The sequence below is a fragment of the Hippoglossus hippoglossus genome, chromosome 11 (assembly GCF_009819705.1).
Source record: "Hippoglossus hippoglossus isolate fHipHip1 chromosome 11, fHipHip1.pri, whole genome shotgun sequence".
In the NCBI taxonomy this organism is placed as follows: Eukaryota; Metazoa; Chordata; class Actinopteri; order Pleuronectiformes; family Pleuronectidae; genus Hippoglossus; species Hippoglossus hippoglossus.
The window spans coordinates 17,888,745-17,916,672 of NC_047161.1; the positions used below are offsets into that span (position 1 = coordinate 17,888,745).

The 27,928-nt window shown below is 39.9% G+C and overlaps 2 protein-coding genes and 1 long non-coding RNA gene across 4 annotated transcripts in view; all 3 read right to left on the minus strand.

Annotated features, from left to right (window-relative positions):
• trappc9 (trafficking protein particle complex 9) overlaps positions 1-19,758 on the minus strand; it is a 212,507-nt gene extending 192,749 nt beyond the window's left edge. Inside the window, exons 1-9 of one of the 2 annotated variants that reach the window (XM_034599380.1) lie at positions 19,675-19,758; positions 17,678-18,273; positions 15,568-15,713; positions 14,257-14,382; positions 13,441-13,467; positions 12,223-12,344; positions 9,814-9,939; positions 8,239-8,455; positions 1,584-1,727 (exon numbers count right to left, since the gene is read on the minus strand). In XM_034599380.1, coding sequence (XP_034455271.1) covers positions 1,584-1,727; positions 8,239-8,455; positions 9,814-9,939; positions 12,223-12,344; positions 13,441-13,467; positions 14,257-14,382; positions 15,568-15,713; positions 17,678-18,261 — 1,492 coding nt within the window. In that variant the 5' untranslated portion in view covers positions 18,262-18,273; positions 19,675-19,758. The remainder of the gene's footprint in view (positions 1-1,583; positions 1,728-8,238; positions 8,456-9,813; positions 9,940-12,222; positions 12,345-13,440; positions 13,468-14,256; positions 14,383-15,567; positions 15,714-17,677; positions 18,274-19,674) is intronic. The other variant, XM_034599381.1, reaches the window with a different exon arrangement.
• Positions 19,759-20,889: 1,131 nt separating this feature from the next.
• LOC117770223 lies at positions 20,890-22,547 on the minus strand. The gene is made up of 2 exons (XR_004615361.1): positions 21,967-22,547; positions 20,890-21,927 (listed from the first exon to the last, which is right to left on the minus strand). It is a non-coding gene; the product is annotated as an uncharacterized LOC117770223 (long non-coding RNA).
• A 320-nt stretch (positions 22,548-22,867) lies between these two features.
• Positions 22,868-26,986, minus strand: sh3bgrl3 (SH3 domain binding glutamate-rich protein like 3). Its single transcript, XM_034599384.1, has 3 exons — positions 26,816-26,986; positions 24,880-25,047; positions 22,868-23,482 (listed from the first exon to the last, which is right to left on the minus strand). The coding sequence occupies exons 1-3, from the start codon at positions 26,858-26,860 to the stop codon at positions 23,417-23,419; spliced, it is 279 nt and encodes a 92-aa protein (XP_034455275.1). The 5' UTR covers positions 26,861-26,986; the 3' UTR covers positions 22,868-23,416.
• Positions 26,987-27,928: the final 942 nt, after the last annotated feature.

A 27,928-nucleotide genomic window follows, 5' to 3' on the forward strand; every position in this document is an offset into this window, starting at 1 on the left:
AGGTTTCAGAATTGTTTTAGTTTTTGCATTTGACTATATAGACTCCCTTGCCAAGAAATATATAAACTGTTAGATTTTTTTCTAAATGTAAACCTGTTAACAAAACAAAGAGTTTGCAACAGCTTTTTTCCATCGGCCATTAGACTGCTCAACTCTCTGAATTTGCACGGACCTTTACCTTTAAACTGGTGTTTAGTATGCCTTTTATTTTGTCTACTTTACTTTTAAACCAGTATTCATTATGCCTATTATTACATTTGTATTATTTCAAGTCATTTGAATTAAATTGCACTTTATGATTATCACACTTAAGTCTGCTGCTTTTTCTTGTATTGGGCGCGCGGGTCCTGAGAAACGCACTTTTGTTCTCCTGTATGTTTTACAGTTTATGGCTGGAATGACGTGAATAAACTTGAAACTTGTAATCAGCCTGTAACCCACATACCACAGTCTATTACTGCACATTATTCCAGTTCTGCTCTAAGAGGAGGTGACAAGAAAACTGTAGTTCTGCTGCTCCCCTCTTCTTCACATTCATATTTCTGGTAGTGTTTTATTTTTTTTACTCTCCCTCATCAAATGTCCCTCACTGAGACCATTCTCTGAGGCAGTGCCAGAATCAGGTATAATTAGCCCTACCTGGTCACCTTGTCATGACCCAGGCGAGGAGCCGCTGGGAGTTATCTTAAATTCAAGCTCTTCTAAAAAGGTGAAGGCTTGCATAAATTATTAAAGCTAAGTTTCTAATGATACCAGCGATGACTTGAAAAAGGTACAACCGGCCTCAGTGAGGCCTTTTGAAAAACCCCAAACCAACTTTGATATAGAAAAGCTCCTGTGAGGGACGTGATGACATTTAAGCAGAAGAGAATGAATCACCTCTGTCTATTTTATGTTCCCTTTCAATTAAGCTGTATTTTATAGTAGTTCCAACAAATTTAAAAACGTGCTCACACAATTACACGTGTATGCTTTGAATAAAACCGTTGGCAGACAAAGTCGAACGCTCATCAAAGGGGACTTATTTCACTCGAGCGGACATTTTTAATATCACAGTCAGACTGAGAGGAGGGCACCCAAACCGCAGCGGGCAGCACTCTGAGCCCAGAACGTTACACTAAGTAAATACGAAACTCGCGTCCCTTTGCTGAGGTCTAATATTTTATATGGTAAGCCTGCTTCACGTCGTTCATACCTCTTCTCCTTCTTCTCCCTCCCTCCCTCCATCCCTCACTCCCTCCATCCCTCACTCCATTCTTATGCTCTGTAGCCAACCAAGGATTACACTGGCCTTTATTGTGTGGCCAGTGGACCGTCTGGCTCACGCTGCTTCAGTAAAAGCCCTATCTCCTGGCTGCACAGGATTTCTGGTCAGAGCACAATGGTGCACTCGCTCCAAGAAAAAGCTTTGTTGTGCATTGCATACTATTAAGCACAAGGTGTAATGCAACAATCCCAAAAGGACAGGGTGGCTGTTGCTAAATGTGTCTGTGCATGAAGCTGGAAGCACCTCACAGGGTTTCAATTCTATGATAACAATCTGAGGGGTTAATAATTTGCAAATGTGTTTATTGTGGGCTGACCTTGATCAGACAGGAAGTCCAGCATGGTCTGGAGCAGGAAGGACAGGTGGCGGACGGACAGGCCGGGGTTGCCCATTCGACGCGAGGCGTACACGAGTTCGTGCAGGAGGCGCATCTGTACGGCAGCCCAGCCTCTGTGAGTCCCTGTGAGAGAGAGAGAGGATATAAGACACACTCACACTCAGCTTTGACAGAGTGCATTGCTGACATCTAATGTTACACAGTTATCAAACCAAAGGCCTCAAAAGAATCTGTAGAATCTGATTCTGTTCATCTTATACAGAAAATACATGATTTAAAAACCGAAACTCTACCCACTGTAAAATAACTCTTTCAACATAATTTCAAAATCATAAATTATTGATTTGGTCTCTTGATTGACCTGGTTTGAAAAGAAATTTGATATAGACTCTATGGTCACTGTTAGAAAATCATCACAACACTTATTTTTATCAATCTAGAATTGCTAATAATAATATATCATTATTTGATCAAATCATTTAATGCTTACAAAAACAATTAAGTTGCAGAAACAGATTCTGCAATTGAGCATAAAGTTCATCTAGTTCATCAACATTTTCTCAACCTTACAGTAAATACAGCTGTTAACGGACCAAAACTTAGCATTGTCATCATCAGCAATTTTTTGTGGAATTGTATGGTGATGACAACATCATATTTGCCTCAGCTAACGAGGATATGTTTTCATCTGCATTTGTTTGTTTGTTTCTGTAATTTCGCACTAATTCGCAAAAACTACTGGACGGATTTCTACACAATACATAAAACTTGGTGGAAAGATGAAGTATGTGTCAGGGAAGAACATTTTGAATATTGGTGTGCGTCCAGTCCAGGGGGCGGATCAAGAAATATTTGTTTCACTTTCTTTAACATTGAGTGATAATGTTTTTTCACATTTTTGTTGATTTCTCATAAAATAATCCATGGATCTTGATGAAAAAGGAACAGAACTATTTAGGGGACTGATATTTATGAGTGTGTGCAATTTGGTGCAGATCCAAATGAAAATACGGATCTCATGAATATAAACGTGGTTTTATAAGGGGACAGTTGGGCCTTGGTGGACGTATGTGCTTCGAGCATCATTCTAGTTAGATCATATTTCCCATATTGTTATCCTTAATCAAAATTCTGCTCTTCTACGAAAATATATTATTCATCAAAGTTATTAAAGTATCTATTTTACACAGTTTTTGTCTGATGTAATAAATCAAAACTGAACATGGTTGATAACACTGAACATCAATTGATGATCATGACGCCTACATTTGTCATATCAGGAAAATATACATTTTGTAATAGTTCTGTTCTTGTTCTATAGTTTTCAACACAAATATTGTGAATACACCTGCGCAATTATTCCTCTCATATGTAACAAGTTTGCAACAAGTGTGTGACCAACTTTCATAAGTTTGAATTTGGCATTCTCATAAAGCTACTCGCATAATTAGATCAACCTCAAGTGCTTTCATTGGAGCCATCTCTTAAAACCGATTGCAGATAATCACATCATGTGCTCCACTGTGGTGCTACCCTAGCCTGTGTTGTTTGCTCTGCAAAGCTCCGCAAGACGTCTTAATAACCTAAAACCCACTGTTACATAAGACCCTCAACCCCCTAAAGAAATCCCCTGCTCCACTCCCAGCTGTCGACTGTTGACTCACTGAGTGGGAAAGGAAACTTAAGGAAAGATGTGCTCAGGAGGCCTTGGGGGATGGAGGGAGGGAGGAAGGAGGTTTTGTAAACACTCTGATGTTTCCTCAGCTTAAATACCAGTTCCAATAACATCAAATCATGCCGCCGATGCTTTTCAGTTATCAGCTATCGTGATTATTCATCCTGACTTCTTCTGCATTCTGAACAAACTGTAAATGCAATACCTTCATAAGCTATTTTTTTCTGTTGTGAAACTGCACCCACTAAGCAGTCTAAAAATAGCTGACTTCCACCTGTCTGCCAAAACCAGCACTTATCTGGAGGACAGTAACCCAGAGGACACTCTGGATTTCGCGAGGATGTCGCTCTCGCTCTAACATGTAAAAATTAATTTGTGGGTCTGGCAATCCAGTTAACACACAACCAACACTAGAATGGCACTCAGCAAATGTCCAAAAGTTAAATCAATTTGTTCGAGCTGCACAAAAATGCATACACTCAGAGATATCAGTCCTCTAAGTATGTCAGATTTGTTTCCATCAAGATCATTTAATTATTCCATGGGAAGTCAGTGAAAATGTAAAAATAAATTATGTATATATATATATATATGCATATAAAGATATATACATGATAAACAATGTTGAAGCAGTTTGACCGTTTATTAATTTACATATTTATTCATATTAAATTTGATGGTCTTGCTCTTACTCAAGTGTTATTATAATTGGGGGGGCTTGCTTGTTTTGTCTTGTTTATATTTATCTATTGTCTTTGATTCTGTGTAATGTATCCCTTCATCTAGATGTAGAGGATCTGGGAGTGTGGAGCGAGAAGGCTTAACAATGAGAAATTATTTCTACATTTCTACATTTGTTCAATAAACAGCTGTAACAATATTTTAAAAATCTGGTTGCAGCCCCTGATATGGATCCATAACTACATTTTACAGGTCCTTCCCTGATCCATACCACACTTTTCCACCAAATTGTGTGGTAATCCCTCCAGTAGTTACCTTCTTGGCAGAGATAGTAAGTGTGTTTCCACGGCCTAGAGGTCGCACTGTGATGCTAAACCTGACGACTGTACCTTCAGACTGCCTCTGATGAAGATCTATGCACGTTTCTTTTGAGGACAGGGGTCTTATTTCTAATAAGAGAGGGGAGTAGTGGAAAAAGGACCTTTGTTGTGATTTGTTCCACTGTATGTCTGAGCAAAGCAGCCATTTTGGAATGCACCAGTGATCCCCATTTTCTTTCTCACTTGAACTTGCCTCTTCAGCTTATTGCTTCATAAACTCCCACCTGATCCCCTCACCCAAGGGACTTAAGGTGCAGCAATCACTCCCTGCTTTCCAATCAGCCCTGTGGCTACAGGGGGAAGATACCTGGGCCTCACGTTGGAGAGGTGAAGTCAAGAGCAATGCTCTTTTCTATATACAGCTGTAGTCTTTTGGAATGCTCTCCCTATTATTTAAAATGTTTACCTCCACCATGAAGGTTATGGTTTAATCAATGTTTCTCTGTTTGTTTGTTGGACTTCAGAACCAATTTCCATGAAGTTTGGTGAATGGATGGGGCATGGCCAAATGAATAACCTAATGAATGGATCGTGGATCCATGAAGATGGGCAGATCAAGAAATGTTTTTCTCCTTGAGGAGATAGGGCGCTCGCCTTGGCGGTGGTATGCACTTTCCATGGGAGCCCGTCTTCTGTTTTCATTGCTGTGTTTGTTTGTGTTTGTCTGTTAGCAGAATTATACAAAACACTATGAACCGATTTTATTGAAAGTTGGTGGAAAGGTGGGGAGGAAGAACCAATTAGCATTTGGAATGGATTCCATTAAGTGTACAAACTTTAACAAAGGGGGGTAGGGTATTTTTCAACATCACTGTGAAAATATCAAGAAATAATGAGGAGAACCTATGATAAAACATTTGAAAAAACATACCAGGGGGAATAATATCTGTGAGTGTGTGCAATTTGGTGCTGCTTGACTAAATTAAAAGGCACTGTTGGGCCTTGGCAGTGTGATGCACTCTACTGAGTGCAATTCTAGTTGAATAAGAAATTAGAGGTGAAGTGTCCCCCAATGTCTGTGATAAAAATCTGAAATGTTGACTTTAAAAAGTGGCAAAAATCTATTAACGGGATGGGAGCGTTGGAAATTGTTGTTGTCTTACGTCTAACAAATCAAATGATCAACAGCAGGTGAGAGAACATTAGTCCAGTTTTCTCTGCACCCGCTTCCTGTAACATTTACAATTGATTTTATGGTCGTCCTCCTCATATAAAAAGCCCTTAATGGGTTAGAATCAAGCTACACTGTTAACTCCCTTGATGACATTCACGCTTTAGCCTGTTAAAAGTACTTTGGTTTAAAAATAACTCTCAGCCGTGCCTTGAAAATGTTTCTTGTATTAAATAAAATAAAATCATCACTTCTTCAAATTAATAGCTTTGCTAAAAGTTCAGCAAGAAACCACAAAAACAGCACTTAGAATAATGATTTAGCATCAGTTTCCTATACAAATGAGTTAAAACTGAACATTATCTGTTGGTTACAGAAGCTGAAATGAACTCATTGTTGCGCCTGTGGGTAAAATTAATGTCTTGTTTGGGAATAAAATATACTGTTAAGAGGCCAAGAAACAGAACCCTTAGTCAACACTTCCCAAAAACCCTGCATGTTTCACTACCCATAATGCAACTTGATCAGGTCCTCCACATCCTTAGTTTATGACATTAAAATCTCAAGCAGAAACTACCAACAGATTTATTATCTACATAGTAATTTTTACTTTTTGTATGATGGGAAAATCATAATAGCACTAAATGACAGATATCTAATATATCAGGTTCGAGCTTGAGTAAGTGCTATTGGTGTAATGTCTCCCAGACATCATTTAAATCAACCTTTCAGTTTAAGTGCAACCATTTTCCCTACAAAAACCTGCAGCTTGTATTTAATGAGTTTACAAAGGAAACAAGGCCAAAGATATACAGTTTATCAAAGAAAGATTATCTCCCAGTGTCCCTTGAATACCGAAATAAAAAGAGGAAATATGGACGTCCCTGAGCTTTTTTTTTCTCCATTCACTGCGAGCGCTGTCTTTTGTGTTGCCAATGCCGCGTGGTTGCAATGAGCCAGGGTCAAGAGTCTGTCGAACCGAGAGGCTTCTGATGAGGACCTTACCAAAGAGTCTACAGAAGCTCGGGTCAGGTCTCAGCTGTGGCTCTCTTTGGAGTAAAGTGGTGGCTTGAATGCAGAACTGAAGCTGAAGGAGCACTCTTAAAAAGACCACAAAGCTTGAGGTGGAATGAAGCTCGTGTATCCATCAAATATGTGTTTACACCGCTGCCACCCACTGCTTTCCTTTTGAAAAAGAACAACCCACTGAGATTTACTCACCGACACAAAATCTGCACTACTTGACTCGTGACCCTTTGACAATAATGAATGAATCCAACTATGATAGGATGAGTTCAATCTCTCAGTTTGTCTGTTTTTTCCTCAGACTGATTCTTCTTCTTTATTGCCCTTGTTGAATATGCAGATGTTGTTTGCTATATATGTTAGACCCTCTGCTCGAGTTCGGACCTTGAATCTGATTTATTGCTCTAATTTACATCACACAAAGAACAATAGTTCCAGGTTTATTGAATTATTTTGGCACAGCTTCAAAATTTGATTAATTTGCTATAAGAAGCAGGGTTTACTCATACGGCCAATTATAGAAGCTTCAACAAAAAACTAAACATACCTTAGAGGTCCAAAAGTCTTTCTCACAGACCCCAGTGTACTTTTTCAAGCAATATATATATATACTGTGTACATACTTTATCATTGCCTCTTTTATGATTTTGTAATTCAATTTATACGTATAACTGTTGCTTTCTCCTTGTTTACATTTCACTTTGAAAATACTGTGTATGTTCTTCCATTGGATGTATTTTACAGTACCAATGAAACACCTGTTGGTAGGAAACACATTATGTAGATGTTTATGTGCAGTGGTTTCTCTTTTTTCCCAAAGACGTCTCTAACACGCAAGATGCATAATCACTAACTCTAGTTTAAGTCAATTATCAAGCAAAAACATCAAATACTCTCCAGTTCCAAATTTAAAATGTGTATAAATTCTTTGTTACCTAATTTGAGTGTATGCATTTTGTAGAGTAGAATCATATAATAACAAAATATATAAGATAATGATTGTTTCTAGAGCTGCTTTCAGACATGCACTGGCATTCTCTAGGGGCCTTATGTGATAACACAAATGTCCGAGTGAGAGGCTCCAGGCTTTCTGCGAACTTTCTGCGAACTTTCTGCCTCCTCGTAAAAACTCAATAGAATGTCACAATAAGCCGATGTGAGAACACAGCAGTAGATCCTCTGCAGGATTCACCACGAGCGAGTGGGCATGTTGATGATGTTTCTTACACGTGACGGACACAACAATTGAAAAAAACAAAAAGAAAAAATGCACGTAGAAGACACGTAGCAGACAGGGATGAAGAACTCAAGAGATAAGAGCCGACACCAGTTTTGATGTGCTGTAAACAAAAGCAAGTGATGTCCGCAGCCAAATCCATACATTGCATCCTGCCTCCTCCTCCTCCTGCGCCACCCTTCGCCTGGACACTACGGAGATTTCTGAGTTGCTGTGAACGTGTCAAAGAATGTCATGCTGCGCTGTTCATGAGTGAAAGGCAAACTCCGGAGAGAGTCAGAACACAATTCTGTGTACCTCCTCATGTTTGGAAACTGCTTAAACTGCAGCCATGAAACACACTGTACCCAATATGAATAAGAATCGCTTGGAGATTATGCGTCAGGAACAAACAAACCAAGAAACCATTCTCATACAATGCAAAAAACACTTTCATGAGAAAGAATATGAACCTTTTATTTCTCTAAAGTTTTAAATAATCCCCCAAATAGTTTATTCTACTCCCTCCAAGTGTCCAGGCCTACCTTTGCTGAAATCCTTGGGGTCAAGTGAAAGGCTGTATCCAGGCAAAGTCTCCAGCAGCAGCTTGTAGCAGGCCCTCCAGCCAGGCTCGGGGATGGTGGGAGCCACGCACTGCATCGCTGCAACACGCTTGAAAAACGCTGACTTGCGATGGAAACCAATGAGTTCGTAGAGCTCGGACAGGATGCTGTAACGCTGGATCTTCTCCTCCTCCGATAACTGAAGTAACAGAATTGGCGTTAAACTAAACCACATTATACATTTAAAAAAATTTTTTTTTTATTATTGTTACTTGGCTTGAATTTGCTGTGCAGAGTGGTGTATGAGCAAAGTTTGACACTACAAGGCTGTTTTCACATTCAGCTGCTGAAGCAGGAAAGTTTCTCTGCCGTCTGAGTTCAAGATGTGTTTGTATGAGAGGAGCTTGTCTTTGTTTGGGCCATAATCCTGGTACACGAGCATGATGTAGAAACTTCAAACCTTCAGCGCACATCAATGAGAATGGATTTTCTTTTCAGTGCAGTAGAAAACATTTTGGGTCCAGCAGCGAAAACTTTTTTAAAAAATGTTAACATACGTAGATGGACTGAATTTTTCAATAATGGAGGAGCAGTAAATCTTATTTCAGAAAAGATTTACATAAGTTATTTATATTTTTTGTAAAATACATTTTACACAGTTTACTATATTATATTACAATATAGTTAGTTAATGAAGAATATTTTTAAATATATTCAAATTTGTCTGCACCATAGGTTGTATATAAAGATGGACGACACATCTCCACTTCTTCCCACTATCCAGAAATGAAGCCAAAATACTCCGGATACGAACGCACATTTTATGCCAGAATCTGCCCATTCCAGATTTAGGGATGGAGCCACGGTAGCAAGGTCCTGTCGATACTTGGCCTCTACCAATCAGGAGTCAGTCTCAGCTCATGAAGTTTCACCCCATTTTCATAGCATCAAATAAGTAATTAAAACCAAACTTCCCAGAAAAATAAATCATCGAACAATGTGTGTAATAAGAACGTGAATAACAGAGATCATCTTTAAGGAAATTATATTTGATGTGTACTTTGACTTTTTTGACCCATGTCCCATCCATTAACATGGAGGAGGCAGGAGTTAGGACTCACACTGCAGCCAGCCACCAGGCCGTGATCCAGATGCTTTGGTCTCTGGTCTGAACCATCAAAATATAATTATTTAATAAGTTCTGTATATTGAGATTTAAAATCTGAGAAAAAGAGGCAACTACTTTAGTTAAAGTGCAAACCTGGAGGAGATTCTGTTGGCTGCAGTGGTCACATAAAGCAAGAAGACATTTATCACTTAAGGGGAAAACGAGATAAAAGGGAATGTACAGCTTTAATGATAAAGAGCTATGACTAAAGATAAAACTATAAAAATGGTAATGGTCAGTTCTGTGTTAGTGGCCCTTTCTGTTAATAGTAAGATACCCTACAGCCACACTGAATCAGCTGCACTACACTCTACTGTGGACTCCCTGTGGACGTATGAATCACCCCGTGTAGCTGGAAAAGCTTGTGATTTTTCAGTCAGATAGCATACCTGTCCCAGGTTGATGTAAACAGCGTTCTGCAGGAACTCTGAGGCCTCTCTCGCCCTCTTCTGAATGGCAAGCACCCGCACCGCTTTCACGCAGGCCTCCAGCTCGATCACGCCTGAGTTCTTATACTGTGGGAGATAACAGGAGGGGCAGGGGGCGGTGGAGGGGAGATAATTACTCAAAGAGGGTCACCGTGACTTCTGCAACCCACCTTATAATCAGAGGGAGTGTTTCTTTATTAACATATGACCGCCCTCATCAGTCGCTGCGCACACAGGGATGACAAACAAGCGCGATAACCCCGGTCCCCTGGGGCTCCGCTCGTTTTTCAGGGATTCCCAGCCGCTGAAAACCCGAGCCACCGCTGCCGAGTCTACTAGTCATGCCAAAGCGCTTTTTTTTTTTTTTTTTATCACGCCGTCCCTCAACTTCCCTCCACTTCAAATCTCATTAAAATTCAATTAATATCTGAATGGCTATGTGTTGAGACCTAATTTAATTCTGAATAAACTAGTTACAGGTAAAAGGGCTGAGGGAGGTCAGTGCAAAAAGGCAATTATAATAATGAAGATAAAGCACACACTGCTTATGAATAGTGTGGGACCATAATGAGCCTATTCAGTTTTCCCTAAGCTATGGCGATACTTTAATGCTATTCTTTGTGACTTTGTACAAGAACAGCAGTCACTACGTATATATTATGCCACGAAAAGACACATCACACTTACTAATTCGTCTGCTTTTTAGCAGCTTATCATCACTGACTGATTTCCAGATATTGCATATGCTCTTCTGCTCATTTGTAATTCTTGTTCCCATGTATCTTTCAGTAATAAACAGCTGCCTTCAGAATATACTGGTCCAATGCTGCTAACACTGTTGTAACTGCCTTCAAACTCCATCAAACCAGATCAAATACTGCCCCCTGGTGAGAGGGATGAATACTACTGGATGGATTTGTAGCCACATCTCTGCCCTTGAGTGGTGGCTTAGTACGAAAGCAACCTGATCATAAATACTGCCACATATGACCATGTCTTAAGATTCAAGATTGTTTTGTTTATTTTTAAAGCACTGGATCGTCAGGTGCGATGGTGTCAACCAACGCCACAGGACGCACAGCGACATCAGAGAGCTACAGCAGCCAAAAATCACCAGTAGATCTCTGATGTCTGCTGATCACAGCTTGCTGCTCCAGAGTTAAAGGGATAGTTCACTGAAAAATGAAACTTCACTCACTACCTACTCACCACTATGCCGATGGAGGGGTGGGTGAGGTGTTTGAGACCACAAAACACTTCTGGAGTCTCAGAGACAAACTTTGTAACAGCCGAATCCAATACAATTGAAGTAACTATTGACCGGGTAATAAAACAACAGAAGCCTAAAAGTCCGCTGATATCTTCCTACGAGGTGCTTTCACGGACCCTTGGACACACCATCGTGTAGCTAAGTCCGCTAGCTTATCCACTTCCTGTGGACTTTTAGGCTTAAAACACAGTTCCAATGACCTTGTTTCGACCCGAATGTAAATGTCTGGGCTTGTGGTTTTTTCTGTTGTGTATAATTACGTCTGAAGTCTCGGCCAATATTTACTTCAATTGCATCGGATTCTGCTGCTGCAAAGTTTGCTTCTGAGACTCCAGAAGTGTTTTGTGGACTCAAACATTTCACCCACCCCTCCATCGACATTGCGTTAAGTAGATAAAGAGTGAATTTTCATTTTTTAAGTGAACTATCCCTTTAAGAGTGAATGTATGTCTCTAAGTTTGTGGCTCCTGCAGAGTTTATAATTATAATTTTTTTATATTTTTGTTATGGATCATTTAAAAGACCAAAACCAATCAACTGAAGGTGGAAATCTTTACATGTATAAACAATATTATTATCGTCATCAGGTATTCTGTGTCCTCAGATAGACAGAAACACATAGAATGTATGAATAGCTGTTTCACACTCATGCTATCCAATATATGACATTAATGTAAACATAGGAGGGATAGTATGATCAATAGTTATTTATCATTATATATATACACACTATAAATAATAATAATAATATAATTAATTAAATGGACCTGGAACTGGGTATGGGGCATAAAATGGATGGATTAACCAATTAAAAATCACTGATTCATTCAATTGTTTTGTTGTTTTTTACGAAACAATTGCCACTTTTGAGACAATAAACAACCTAGCTGACACATATATATATATATATATATATATATATATAAATTTAAAATACTTACAACAGACCTTAACCTATTGAAAGCATTATCAACAGTCGTTCAAACATTAAATGAGAATTTGGACACACTGAGATATGACTGATGTACTGAGCTAGCTAACCCTACAATGTATTATATATTAGTGTTTGATTTAACGGTTTGGAAGGTTGTGGGCGGTACCTTTCCATAGTAGGAGATGGCCTCTTTGTATTTCTCGATGATGTCCTCCTGACTCAGGCAGTTCTTCGTTCGTCCAATCTCAGCGCTGGTGTCTGCACTAATGCCATTGGCTGTGAGGGCACCTACACCCAAAACAGGTTGGAATATGATTAGAAAGACGCTGGAAGGAACATCCATCAATCTGTTCTATTAGAAAAGGAAATGAAATGACAGGATTGACAACAGGAAGAAGGGGAACCGTAAATACTGGAAAGGCATGACATGACCACCGCCACATGTATATCGACACATGTTTTACAGTAAAGAAGAGCCAGATATACAGCGTTCAAATGTTGAACCACACTCCCTTACACCAGTAATAAGTGATATCATGAATATTCTGAGGCCTTTGGAGTCTCAGTCAGAGTTACACTCACACCTCAAATGTTTAAAAAGCAATTGGAAGGTGCATCTCTTGGCCAAATCTGCTTGGACTACATATAGCGATTGAGAGTAAGTCACCGACGGGTCTGTGCCCAGAAGCCCTGTGGTGCTCTCGCTATGACAAACGTGTGAATAATGAGATGCTGTGTTGCACCGTTTCTTGGCCAAATTGCTCATTAAACATGACGAAAAGAAAGCACTCCAATATTTGCACAGAACTGGATAAAGTACAGGTTTTGAGACAGTGAAGTGACAGAATATAAATACATTATTTGATTTATTTTTCTAGGCTATGATAGTGAGAGGTTGAGCAACAGTAAGCATTTATCAAGTAAGAAATCAATGTGTGCTCCACTGCTAATAGACTCACACCCGCTGGTACTTCTACAGACATTTAAACTTGGGTTTTTAAGAGGTAAATATTCTAATAACATTTGTTTGATATGGTTAAGTGATTTTTGTGTGATAATCAAAAGTAAAATGTGAGTTGTTAGAATAATGGGGTCTCAATATATTAAGCGTGGAGGTGGAACTGGGAGAAAAGGTTTGGTCTTCGATCAGGTAGTCATGTGATACTGGACACCAAAACTGTGGTTGTGAGAAACAGTGGGGGCATGAGAATCAAAACGGTGATTTTAAATCAACACAGGAGAACAGTAACCTGTCAAAAAAACATCAGCTGATTTTCAAAATAAAGATTGTGACGATGTACGATGACAAAAAAAACAGAGGGTTAATGGGAGCACAAGCAAACGGGCAGTGTTGTCTACGAGAGCGATGTTAGATATACTATACCTGGGTCAATGAGGACCTCCTGAGCGCCTACAGACAAAGAAAAAGAATGCAGATTGACTCCATGACGCAAGGCGCAACGTTAGCAGTGTTAGTCTGCGCTGTGGCTGCTGCTGCTGCTGCTGCTGCTGCTGCTACTCATGAGCATTGATAACTCTCAGCATGCAATTTAAATCACCAAAACCAATTTGTACTCAAATTAAAAACTAAAAAATATATATTTAAAATGATCATTTGTTATTTAAAATTTGAATGAGAGTCATTTCTTGTGCAATTAATTAACTTGGGTCAAAATGACAATTTGACATATATTTATAAGTATTTATAAGTACATTTAAGTACTTTTTGAAGAAAAATTGGCAAAAAAAGTTTGGATTTCTAGAACAAATATTTGTTCGCTTTTCATTATTTCATAGCTTTGCAAATCAGTGCAAGATTTTAAATATACTAACTAAATGATTGAAAAATTATCATCATTAGTAACAAACATTACATATATAAACACACACATGCACACATACATACATTCATGCTAAATTCATACACAAGACAGTGTTAATAAAACACCATGTTATTAATAGAGATTAAACACAGATCAATTTGAATAAAGTTGAATTAGCATCATCAGGGTTAATTAGAGAAGCTTTTGCAGTTTCTGTAGCCGACGTCTCTGAAGCAGCTTAGCAGAGCAAAGTTTAGTATCGTTGGAGTTGACAGTTAGCAGTGACACTCTGACTCCGTCACAGAAAACAGCCTTTTAGCAGTCGTCCCATCCACTCCTCTGTTTCCATCAGTCTGCTCACAGAGCAGTGTGCTCACCTGGTCTGTGGCGTTTGCCGGCATCTGCTGGCTGAGAGACACTTGGCTTGCGTCCTGCTTTCTTCCCTGCTGTGCCTCCAGGGTAGTGGAATATAACAGACGCCGAGCACAAACCCTCCAACGCAGCTGCAGACGAAAAACACATCAGTAAAATAAAAACGTTTTTTTGTTCTTTACATTTTTGTTTTCTAGATCTTACTCCTTCAAGAGTGTCTGAAGGGATCTCTGGGATCCAGATGTTTGCACTGCTTATTGTTTTCTTCAACAACAAAGCAAACTACTGTTGCAGTCACTGCATATCAGGTTGGATCAGAGCAAATTAAAAACAGACAGTTAGATGGAAAGTGCAGACACAAACACTGGAAATGTATTGATCCGAAAACCACAGTCTGACCAGTATATAAGCACGGCTATTGGTTATTGTTGTCTTATAAACAAATAAATCTGTATCAGTGTATCAGAGGATAAAGTAATCTCTAAGTACACATTCTGAATGGGAATATGTAGAATCTGTAGCGAGGGACAAGATTTTGGGGCAGGAAGCCTTTGGGTTTCCGTTTCTACTACAGACCAATCATGCTTGAGCAGGCTTTGGTTGCCCACTGGTAAACAGTCCGAGTGGAGAGTGAAAGAGTCAGAACACATAGACAGGAATTCATCGGCTATCAGCTTTTTATCTGCATTCATATGCAGATAGCTGTTATTAGGGCTTAGCCAGATTGACGCCTGGACCAAGAACACTTACAGAAAGCATCATTGTGTGTCTTTTGTGTGGAGAAACGTTTGACTTGTGTGATAAAAGAAACTAGTCAGACTTTAAACATTGTACAGTAAACGCAAAACACTGAGTCTTGGCCCAGACATCCACTGTCTACACCTTAATATTACCACCAGAGACTAGATTGGATGATAAGTGACCAGAATTTGCAGCATTAAAATGAAAGTGTTGTATGTGTTAATGTAACAAAACAAGTGACGATTTGTTCCAAATTTGAAGAAGTTCCCACAAGGCGTTCTTGATATATTGTGTTCATGAGAATGGTACTGACCGATGGACGCACAGACATGTGGAATAACAGACGGATGTACAGACAACCCGAAAACATAATGCCTCCAGCCAGGCATAAAAACTCTCAAGTGTCAATTATAGTTCTGGCCTCAAAAGTCCAGTATTGGTCAGACTCCATCTGAAACAAATTACAGACACATCAGCCAACAGTGCTGCTATGTGGCCCCATAGAACATATCACACTATAACACATCAACATCAGCAAATAAACAGGCTGTGGTCTCCCCATCCGCCAGACTTACCACCCAGCCAGAGGAAGTCATTAACCCCTCTGAGCAGCTCCACAGCCATGTGGTAGTGGACCAGGGCGTCCTGCAGCATGCCCGCCTGGAGGCACAGGTCCCCGACATGCTTCCTCATCCGTCCCTGGCAACGCTTCTTATAATGCCTGGGGGAAAGCAGCAGGAAAGAGAAAGACTTCTTTTCAGACAACAGCAGGGTGAATAAAGTGGTTTGACTTATTGAATAGCACGCATATATATACTGAAGATTTCCTTCTTATAAAAACAGCTCTGCAATTCTACGATTGTCCATTCTTACGTTAGCAGGTTGCCAGGACTGGAGACTTAAAGTGAATCTTATCAGTCAGCTACAGAGGGAATGTGTGGGGCGAGGAAGCACAAGCAAAGGAGAGCAGCAGAACGAGGACAGAGAATGAGCCGACACACAATAACATGAAAACACTCAGGACTGAGCAGATTCACAGGGTCACAGGGGGGATTTAAGTGTTTTGAGGAAAAGTACGATCCCATTGTGAAAGATATGTGAGCTTTGTAGAAGACTGGGAAGGTCATGAGAAAAGAATAACGTGAATCAGTTGGTGATCGGAGTCACAGTGAAATGGAGCCACGGAAAATATTTCTGTTGGCTGTATAATCGAAAAGCAGGGATATATAATCTACATAAACATCCATTCTCGGTGAATCTATATCATACATCTGCCAGATTCAAAATTCATACTAATGCTGGGAAGGCTACGTCTGAACAACTAACTAGTTTTTAACTAATTTAATTCCCTCGGCCTTTATGAGTAGGTGCAGTGCTATCTTTGCCACTGGAACATGATGTATACTCATTAATGATCCATGTGGCCAGTGTCTCACTCCAGCTTCAGCAGTCAGACATACCATCTCCCAAACTGCTGCCGTTCCAAACCAAACCTCCTGAGTCCTGACGCACACACGCCTCAGCCAAACTGTGGCCAGCGAGTCCAAACTATCAGCTCCTCCTTTACTAAACCATGCCAGGGTATTTCCTGTTTCACAATATAAATATTAGTCTTTTTTTTTTAACTGCTTTTAAATCACAAATGCAGTTTTAAACAATAAGGTTGAGCATAGTGGGTAGTTTCAGTGAGTCCAGTGGTTTCAGTGAATTTTGCATAAAAAGCAAAATGCAGAGAAAAGTAATCAACATCACTGTCAACATTGAGGCCTAATTACTTATGAATAAACTTTATACTCAGTGGCCACTTTATTAGGAACACCTATAATATCTAATGCAATCCAATACAACAGGTCAGCCATTAGTTTTATCCTTACAAAGGTTACAAGGTTTAGTATAGATTTGACTGTGTTTATTATTGAGGTTGTAGGTTGCAGTGGTGTTGACCTGGTCGACATTATATAGTGAGGCTTAAGTCATTTAGTCCCACCTCATTTACAAAGATGAGTTGATAGGAAACATCAAATATGCTGCAGTCCAATGCAACAACAAAATGTAAACAGTATGAATGAGATTGTTCATGTTCACCTTTTGAAGTTGCAAGGGAATGCATATTGTTTCAATATATTAACTTAAATTATTAACTTTCCAAAACCAGCCAGTGTTTAACTGTTAATTTCCAGCATCCAAGATTATTGAGTTGGTTGCTGAAAAAGGTTTGTGCATAAACTGAAACCTGCGGAGGAGCGATGAGTTTGGCTCAGAGTCATGAGCAAAATGCACGACAGCGCACGAGTACGGCTGTTTGTCTCAGGGCAGAGCTGAAGCTGATGGGAAAGGGATGGGTTCACTAAACTTATGAATCTAACATCTCACCTTTTCACACCCAACAATAAACTCACAGGACAGTTTGAAAGAAAAACAAGAAGAAAGACACATAAACCAAGGTGAACAAAGAAAAATGAATGCAACAAAAATCAGATTTTTGAGAGAAGAATTTCCGAGCTGGCGAGGCCAACATATAACAAGCAACTTGACACTGATACAGACACACAAGAAAAACTTCCAAATAATGCAGCATATCACATTTACTAACTGATGTGAACATTCAAGCACTCCTCCACCTGCTCCTACATGTGAACGTGCTTTTTGAAAAGGGGTCAGGATGCAGAGAGGAGAACAACTCACCTGCTATCTGTGTCCAAACCCACAAAGTCCTTCTTTTCAAAGGGCACACACAGCAGAGGGATCTTATCACCGGACTTGTCTGTGGCCCGGTCAAGCCGCTTGGACTCCAGGACTATGAATATCGACTCCACAAAATCCTCCACTCTCTTCTCCACATCGGAGCAGTCATCGAAGTCAGGGTAGAAGGCCACATCTGTGCGCTGCTGCTCTGCAATCTCTCCCTGCAGCCCAAACACAAGCAACCTGGAGTCGTACAGCGTGGAGCTGTACACTTCCTTCTGGCCGTGGAAGCGATCAGAAGTCTGGGGCCACTCCTTTGCCGAGTCACAGGTGGTGATGGAGATGAGGCCCACCACCTTGCGGTGCGTCTGGAAATCCCCCCATTCGTTGTTTTCGGGCAGGTAGTGGTGGCGGTAGCGGATGTAGAGGAGGCGCTGCGAGTCCCTGACGCTGACCTGGCTCACGCTGGCAATGCGCTTGTAGATCTTGAAGAACTGGTCCTCAGGTACGATGCCAACTGGCTGAACCACCACCAGCACGGTCTGGTGGTCCTCAGCACACTGCATGTAGTCCGGAACGCTCATCTTCACATGTGGCTGCATGGGGACAGAAACACAAACACTTTTAAAAACAGAGCTTATGGACTGACTTCCAAACATCTGCAACTTATCTCCTCGCCAAGAAGGTTATGCTTTCATCTGCGATCGATCAATCAATCGATAGATCTATCCATGAATAGGTTAGATTTGCCTTCTGACAAAATCATCAAAGGTACATACACACACCAGCATATACAAAATATATACAAAAGTGCAATGGACAGGTAGCAGCAAGTTGTATCAATAAATAAATAATACCAGTGAGCAAATCTTACTTAATCTTTGTTTGATAGTTTGCAGGATTTTGCTGGACTACTGGACGGAGTACCATGGAAGTTGGTGAGGGACTCAGTTTGGGTCAGGGAAGAAGCCATTAAACTTTGCCGCAGATCTGAATCAGGGGGCTGATCCAAGAGCTTTGATATTGCGAGATTGGACATATTCCCACAAATTTTGTGAGTTTCTAAAGAAATAATACAGAGATCTTGATGAAAAAAATTAATTTGAGGAGACGGTTGGGTCTTGGTGGAGGTATGCGTTTTAGTGAGTGTTATTCAAGTTTTTTTACATTTCCTCAAAAGAAAAAAGTGTCAATAAAAGTTGTTTACAACACAAATAAGGTTGAATAACCAGGGCACTGTTCCACAGAGGAGAGGCTGCAGTTCGTTTTTAGACACAAACCCTGTTCACCTCGAATGTATTTGGCTGGAGGCAAACATCTGAGAGGCAGCAGCAGGTCTCTCAAAAAACAAGGAGAAACCAACACTAACAGCATGAACATGCAACAGACAAGATAATGTATGTTTTGCACTTTCAGAGAAATCACACTTTATTTAATAGAGGACTCGAGGACATCTTGAAGTGAAAACCCAGCTGGGACACACAAGCATCCTCTGTGTTAGTGAGCAGTGTGAGTCTCTGACGTTTGAATGAAAAAGTGCTGCTCCTGAGTGTCTGGTGTAAACCTGGTGGGGAACCGGACTCTCCGGAAACAGTCCCAAAGCTTTTCTTTGTTTATAGTTGCATTTGCAGAAAAGCAGAGCAGCATGTGCTTACTGTCTCTGACAGCTAGCATTAGCAGCTAACAGTGGCACCTGGCGACATTATCACAGTGGTTACAACTATAAACAACATGTGAAAGAAATGTTTTACGAAGCAAAACAGAGCTCCTCCATTCATTAGCACGCGCTGGGCTCGTTTTACATGATGTCAAGTGGCTAACGTGTCTGATAACACTGGAGTGTCACATAGCTTAGCTTAGCTAGCTGAGCTGTAGATTAACAGTTAGTGACAGTCCCGCAGAAACAACGCTGTCGGGAATAGACGTGTTTCTATCGCACAGCTCAGCTCAGTCACGTGAACTTCCACCAGCTCAGTTAAAAGGTTAAGTCACGTTACCTGTTCGCAGTCTCCTGTCAAATCTCACAGTTTCCTGCTTTAACCCAGTGTTTAACAACAGTGCAATAACAGCAACGCTTCCGGTCAGCATTTTCCAAATAAAACCATCGCGAGACTCGATCGTCTCTCAATGCGAAGCGATATTGATTTATTGTTTTCAATCATTAGTTTATTTGGATCATTTTTGCTCCATGGCAGTGTCCCTATAGTTCATATCAACTTATATCAAGAAAAGTGATAGAATACAGGCATGTTTCTAGTTCTGTTACATCTTGTCGCTTTTTTTCCTAGTTACCATATTTTTTATTTTGGATCCAAAACTAATGTATGAAAAAATCCGTCTTCACAACCAAAATATTGGTAGTATGGGTATAAACAACATTTACTCTAAGTGAGACTAACAGGAAGATGCAAATGTAATTCCACTTAATTATTTACTACAGGATAAAGTATGGAATTGAATAGACGGCAAAAAAAATCCTCTCAAATTGTATTTTTATTCATATAGGCACTTTTTTATTACCACAGTAGTGATGATAATAATTTCTTTTGGGGTTTTATTTTGTAAACAGGATCTCTTATTTCCTCTTTAATTTCTTCTTCGTGTTTTTATTCTGCTGCAGAGAAACATCTGCTCTACTCAAAGGAGACAAGAGGTACTGCATCTCACGCAGACCTCGAGCAACAAGTGTGCATAAACTGTCAATTTGAATGCAGCTCATATTATTTATTATGAATAATTATTCATATTATTTATTTCTTTACATTCATAATGTAATAATTTTCTATTGATGCATTTAACATTTTGAATATAATTCAATGTAGGAAATTAATGACTTTATATTAGTCATATTAATATTAATCAATTTTTTAGCATTTAACTTTAGACTAAAAGTTCAGCACATACAAACTTGATGTTTTATTTCATCATTATAAACAACATACTGACAATCATTTTGTGAAAATATGTTGCTCGTATGCAGTTTCTACAAATGTAGTGACAGCAGATCAAATTAGGAAGACGTCGTCCATGTGACTGTATTGGCAATCAACATCTTCCACTAACTTGCAAATTAGAAATGACAACCCTGTCGGTGGAGAGACACCTCCACACCATCTTGTAAAATTCCTCAGTGAAGTGGGGACACTGAATAGCAAATTACACATTAGAAGTTTTAGTTGGGATCCACAAAGAAATAAAAATACCAAGACAGGTAGATTCAACTCCAATTTATTTTTCTTTAACCCATACATCCCTTTTCACAATCTTCTTGGAAGACAACAGCATTTTATTCCCTAATTTGTTCTTTTTTTGGCCAAGAGATATTGGTCCAAAAGCGAAGCAGGAGCTCAGAGAGAGACATGGAATGTCTAAAACATGATTCATAGTGAACACACCAATAACAGGCAAACGTCCACAACCATCGACTTACAAAACAGTGTACAACGTTTGTGTGTAGGCTGCCATTACTGGGGATCCTAAACCTTGACAACACCATCATGACAACATGGAGGGGTTTGACAGGTGTTAGGAGTAAGAGAAGGAAAACATTTTCTCGATTACAAAAAAAAAAAAAAAAAGACAAATACATAAAATAATATTTCAAATGAGATCAATCAAATGAATAAACACAAACGCATAAAAAGCACAAATAAGTGAAGCCTTAATTTTTCCCATGTGATGAGTGTTCCCTAAGGCTGGTAAGACTGAGTCAGGTCAATCTAAACACAGCTTTGACTTTATTTCGGTTCAGAATGAGGAAGGGTTCGGGTGCATAGTCACATAACTGCATCTTCACGCCCAGAACATTAAGTGGAACTGTAACCAAAGTAAATAAAAAGAGGAAGGAACAAAGCTACGAAGTTGAAAGCAAGATAATTCACATCTTTTCAGTCCAACCTCCCTGTGAAATGCTCCTTTCTAAACCTGTGGCGTCTTTTCGCTCCGTCAGTCGCCAACATGGTGAAATGGAGCTTTCAAGTTCTACAGTAAAATTATGGAAAACATAGAAGATGTCAGCTAAATGCTAATCCCAGTGAGTAATCACCTGCAAAAGGTGTCATCCTGTTCAAATGGGTCTGAATATAGGGCAGCTTATTACTGAAATGTTAAACAACTAATATAGATTTTGGTTTTTTGGTTCACTGGACACAATTATAACATATCTAAGGAGCGGGTTCAGTCCCCAAATCCCACATTTTTTTTGAAACAGGGCCGTAGCCTGAACCCGACTATGTAACACTGGAATAAACCTATGAAAGAACATATGTGTATGGTTAAAAAAAAATTACCTTTTTTCTTTTACATTTATGACCTCTTTGTACTAAATGGTGACTACAGCCTGAGTCAGCACTTATTACTGAAAGCCAATAACCATTCTTATATCAAAAGGTACCCTGTGGAGTTCTGCAGGTACGATGGAGCAACATATTTACACATAGGTCCCTGTTTTGTCTGTCGTGCAGTACACACTCCTGTCAGTTTCACAGCACTCAAACAGACAGTTGGTGCCAGTAACGTGCAAACTGGTCCAAATGAGTTCCGGTGAAAAAAGAAATTAGATTGCAAGCACGGAACACTTGTAAGTAAAGTTAGTCTTTGTAACTGTAAGGAGTGAAATGCACAAGACATTAGATATCGAAGACGATGGATTATGATGAGAAACATTGACAGAGCACTCACACATACCTGTGGGAAGCTTCAACTGAAACGCTGCCCATTTACTTGGAATATGGTGACATCATGCGTTGTTGTGTTCAAACAAATACTCAAGTGAAGGAGCTAGCCAATCAACACACATTAACACAAATACAGGGCAGCCCGACATCAACCGTCAAAATGAGCCTGGAGAGAGGGAGGCACCCGATGAATCCGGTGTGAGCTCCTCAGGTTGTATTTTCATTTAGCATTGCATGGACGGCTAGCATGTCACGTTAGCAACAACACCAGACATGTTGTGTCCCGAGCAAGAGACTGTGATTGTTTTTTGTTGTTATGACAATCTCGCCAGCACCACGGATCAGGCATGCCCAAGCCAGCATTAAAGGAAAGCATGCATGCAAGTGCTCAGTAAATTTAAACATAGATTTGTTGAACAAAAATCAGCATCAACGCCAGAAAAAAAAGCATAATTTAGCTGCTGGAATTCATTACTAATTGAGTTTAAGGACATCACGGTCCTTGCTACTTCTGTTTGCATTTGCTTCCATGTGAAGTGCACGTAGTGTGCAGTCATGTACAACATGGGAACTTGAAGGCTACAGAAACAAAATAAAAGTATTTAAGACTGAGTGATGATGTGTGTTTGGTCTGCAGAGGATCAGGAAGATTCTGGGTTGAATGTTGTCATCCAGTGGATTAGTTTAATCTCCAGCGGTCATGTGGCCGACACCATGATTAGTCGACCTAATTACTGCACATCTAGACACCCCCATTGCCTCCTAGTGGACTAGGAGCACTTAGTAACACTGGTCTGTCAGACAGGAAGGGAATCAAAACGAAGAACAGATATAAAAAAACAACAGGTAGAAATAAAAGAGATTAAGACTGTTTTAGAGTCTAATGGTGCAGTAAGGGGAATGTGTGTCTTCTGATTTGCTGAATACAAGATATTTGGCATTCTTCGTTATGGCATAGAAAGTGGGTGGACACTGGTGGATAAGGGGTCGCCATCAGGGCACAGGGTGAGTGGGTGGGTGGGGGGTGGCTGGGGTTAAGATGGAGAATTACCCTTCACCCTCCTCACGCCATCTTCAGAAACTGTTCCACTGTGTCTGCTTCCACCGCCTCCGACAGCATTTCATAGTTCTGTGGAGAGGAAGAGGGTCAATGAGCAGACGAGAAAACAAAGACATTCTCTTCTCACCTGCATCGTCTGACAACAGGCAAAAAAAAAACAAATTGAAGTTGCTCAAGAAGCATTTTAATTTCTCACTGATAACAACTGGTATCAAGATGTCTTTCAAGTCAACTCATAATGGTTATTACATTTTTGGGCACAAAGACGATCAATGATGATCAAGGTCTTAATTGACGTTTTCATGTTTTGAAACGCTGGCCTAGGTTTATTTTGAAAACTCCTGGTTCTTTGCAGTGTGGACAGAGAGAAACAGAGATGTGTGGAAACGATGTCACACACATTCTCTTCCCAATTGTGTCTAATCAGTCACAACTCATTTTACAGCACAGAATGCAATGTGTCAGTAACTGTTCCACCATTACTGTTATAGTATAGTAGTCATAGTATTTTTCTGCAACTAAGCAACCTACTGCAAATAGACAATCTACTTCCTGATTACATGGACACACATGCCCAGTGTACATGATTGTTAGTGTGATATGCATTTTCATTGTGTGCTGGTGTGGCTAGGGATTGCTATCTGATAGGGAACTAAAACACATGTCCAGATTATAGAAAATATATAAGAATGGTCGACATGACAGCTCCCCAAAAGTGAAACCAGAGCGTCTCCATGGCCACCTGGTGGCTGGCTGCAGCATGGGTCATAAATCTAGCCTCTCCCATGTGAATAATGGGACATGGACCAAATTAAAATTTCAAAGCACACGTCATATACATATTTCTCAAAGATGGTTTCTGTCTAATCACACCGATGTATGTTCAACTGTTCATGTTTCTGGTTGGTTTGGCTTTAATTAGTTATTTGATTTGAGTTAATGTATCAGCGGGACCTCGCTGCCATGACTCCATCCCTATTGCTACTAACCAAACTTGTTGCGTAGTCCCTCTTTACATACAGTCTATGATTTTTCCTGAAAACAGTTAAATTACAGCAATTTCCTGTGCGAATCCATCTGAGCGAAGACTAACTGAGCCTGACCTGAACTAGACAGGTATTGTTTTTGGTGTCCAAAACAGCCCCAGGTCCGACGTTTTTGTCGATTTCAGGCACATGCAGTGTAAAATATGAAATAGACAGCCCAGCCAACATGACTGAACCCAACCTGAACCAGAGTATCATTCCAAATATTTGTCCGATCCTAGCCTGATGGATCACGACGGGTCTCCACGGGTGACAATGGGCGACAGGCTAGGGTCAGGAATCCAACCAGAAACATGAACAGGAATCCACTCGTGTGTGTGTGTGTGTGTGTGTGTGTCTGTGTCTGTGTCTGTGTGTGTGTCTGTGTGTGTGTGTGTGTGTGTGTGTGTGTGTGTGTGTGTGTGTGTGTGCATCCCTTACCCCGCAGTATTGGTCCTCATTAAAAAGCTGGGGAGGGCCCGCTGCTGGGTCCCCTGCTTTGCTTCTCATTTCCTCACGCAGCTCCCCGCCCACAGAGATGTCGATGAGCTCGTACTTGATGCTTTTACTGTCAAGGATCCGGATCACATCCGCCTGCTCAGACTTAACCTGAGAGAAAAAAAATAAGCAACAGTGACAATTAGAAATTATTCAGCCACAACATAGCCTTACATGCACGTACTGTGGAGATGTTTACCAGCCCTTCTAAACCTGCTTTCATTTACTAAAAATCTAAAAACTAAGAAGAGCAAAAAAAGGTTGATTGCTGTCATGGTGCTGAAGGGCAGGAACATGCACACATTTTTTTCAGATGGAAAACATTAACCGTATGATTTAAACTCTTTTCTGAGGCAGTGTATTTATATACAGTGGTTTTTTCGGGCCTGCCGGTGGTGATTAATAGACCATGTGATCATTCTGGGCAATTGAGGAAGTTGGGGGGTGGAGGTGTTTGTAAATGTGACCACACCTAAGCACAAAACGTACTGGAAACACACAATCTCACGTTTAGTTGGCCACAAACCCTAGTAAGGTCAAAGTCACGTTCTTGAAAGTTAAAAGGGGTATTGCTTTTCTTTTTTCAGACTCAGCAGTTAAATAAACAGTGAACTGTGTGGAGTTGTGTGTGTTCTGCAGTCGGCAAACACAATATGTATAAAAAGAGAGTCACTACATTCGAAACATGACTTCCAGGTGAGATCTACTAGGAATAAAAAAAAGGAAAGCTTGCAGTATATAAACACACACGCACATATAGAAGTAAATGTAAACAAGTTTGACACATGCGATATATATATATATATATAAACACACACACATATATATATTTATATATGTACATGTACAAACATACACTTCAGCTATTGCATATGAGAGGGTTAAAAACAAATGCCTTCACAAAACTTTCCCACTGCATGAGTTCCTCCTCACACCTAATAGAAAGCAGATGTGGTCCAGCGCATCATGGACAGTCACTGTTCTCATGCAGTGCTGCTGCTGAAATGACTTCAACAAGACATGTTGTATTGTTTTTACAACCTCACTTTATTGATGTCATTATGATGATTGTTGCCAATCTGTTGCCACCATGATAATATAATAATTAGGCTTATATATATAATCCATTAGTCTGCTCTTCCTTTCACAACACATTAGAAATTATGGTTCCCAGTGTACTTTAACAGCAAACCACAGTAAATGGAACATGCTGCCCGACTGAGTCGAAGCCGTGCCCCTCACCTAAGTTTAACAATATTTCATAAAACATGACTTTGTGGTGCATTTAAAGCGCGTGCAACTATAACTTTGTACATTACACTTCATATTTACCATTTGCAAGGCAACCTTAAACTGCCACTTTTTCAGATTAGGTTTGGTGTGCAGTTTTCTCTACAGGAAACGGACGCATGAGCTGGATTTTCCTGATCCAGCATTGTGTACTAGAATGACACTTTAATGAATAACACAGTCCATATTTTAAGTAGTATTTATAATAAGCGAACAGCCAAGCACAAACACACACATCCCCTCTACAAAGATATAGGAAGTGGGATAATGCACCCTGGCTTCTTTTTGTTCTGCTAAATGAAATCGGGCTGAACGTCTACAACAGAGAAGTGCTGACGTTTCTCTTGTGACAGGCAGAGACTTGTACAGGCCGCTGTTTCAGCAGGAAGTGTGTACTGACAGGACTCAGGTGCGTCTGTGTTAGCTTCTGCTGCTAGCTTCTGCTGTTAGCTGCTGCTGCTAGCTCTGCTGTTAGCTGCTGCTCTTAGCTGCTGCTGCTAGCTTCTGCTGTTAGCTGCTGCTACTCTTAGCTCTTAGCCTCTGCTGCTGGAGCTGAACACAAACATCCAGGTGTCTCCTCGTCACTCACCTTCCGTGAGGCAGTAACGGTGGTGTAGTACAGCTTGACGCCCATTGTTTCTTCTGGTTCCTCCTGGTTCTTCCTGGTTCCTTTGGTTCCTCTGGTTCCTTTGGTTCCTCCTGTTCCTCACCTCCCTGTATCTGTGTATCTGATCGACAGAGGCGCGCCCTCCCACAGCAGTGGATCAGAGAGAGGAAAGAACTGTGGCTAAGTCGCTTTCAAAATAAAAGACACATCTTTTTCTGGAAATCCAGAGAAAAACGATTATGAAGATGCGCAAGATCATGAAAGTGACGTATTATTATTATTATTATTATAAAAAGGGCCAGGAACATATATACTGTTGTACTCAACCCATGTTGGAGTGGCTGGCATAATTGTATTATACCCACTTATACGTGTAACAATTATAATTATATAATAATGACAACAGCAGCAATAACATCAGCACCAATTCTATTATTTTTACTATTGCTATTAATATGTTTTTTTTTTTTACATAAGACATAATTATAATTATAGGCTCCATAGGCTTAGCTAAGAAACACAGTTGTATATACTTTTGTATTCAACTACCTGTTGGACTAGTTGGTATAATGGTATTATTCACATTTATAGGTGTAATACGATTAACTATATGAAGTAATAACAGCAGCAATAATAGCAGCACTAATTAATAATAGGCTAATAATAATAATAATTAGGTCCTTCACTCAAAACCACAGATATAAGCTTGTCCTTTGGCCTCTCTGTGTGCTGACAGGAAAAAAAACTCCTTCAAGGTAATCAGTAAAGTGTTTGTCGACATTATGTGTGTCTGTATGAAAATGTGTTGTAGATTCTGTCCTTTTACGAGCCTCTACTGTACCTTTTATCCCAAGATACTTTGTGAAGAAATGCACAAACTTAAGATTTTTAAAAGCAAGAATGTAACTGTAAAGTGTCAGTGTCAGTAAACGTGTGTATTACATAAAAGTCGAGAATACTGTACAACTTGTTTTTTATCATTAAAGGTGTTCAAATACAACTCGGAATGAAACACCACAAGATCTATGATCTATCAAAGTTGTTTTTGTCAAATTTAAAGTTTATAGATCAGGATCAGGAGGAATAAACCGACAA

Excerpts from the sequence above, each read along its gene's own strand:
- sh3bgrl3 (XM_034599384.1), bottom strand. The coding sequence starts at position 26,860 with ATGGGCGTCAAGCTGTACTACACCACCGTTACTGCCTCACGGAAG. Across the intron at positions 25,048-26,815 it reads CCGTTACTGCCTCACGGAAG|GTTAAGTCTGAGCAGGCGGA; the intron begins GTGAGTGACGAG and ends TTTTTCTCTCAG. Across the intron at positions 23,483-24,879 it reads ATGAGGACCAATACTGCGGG|AACTATGAAATGCTGTCGGA; the intron begins GTAAGGGATGCA and ends TCCTCTCCACAG.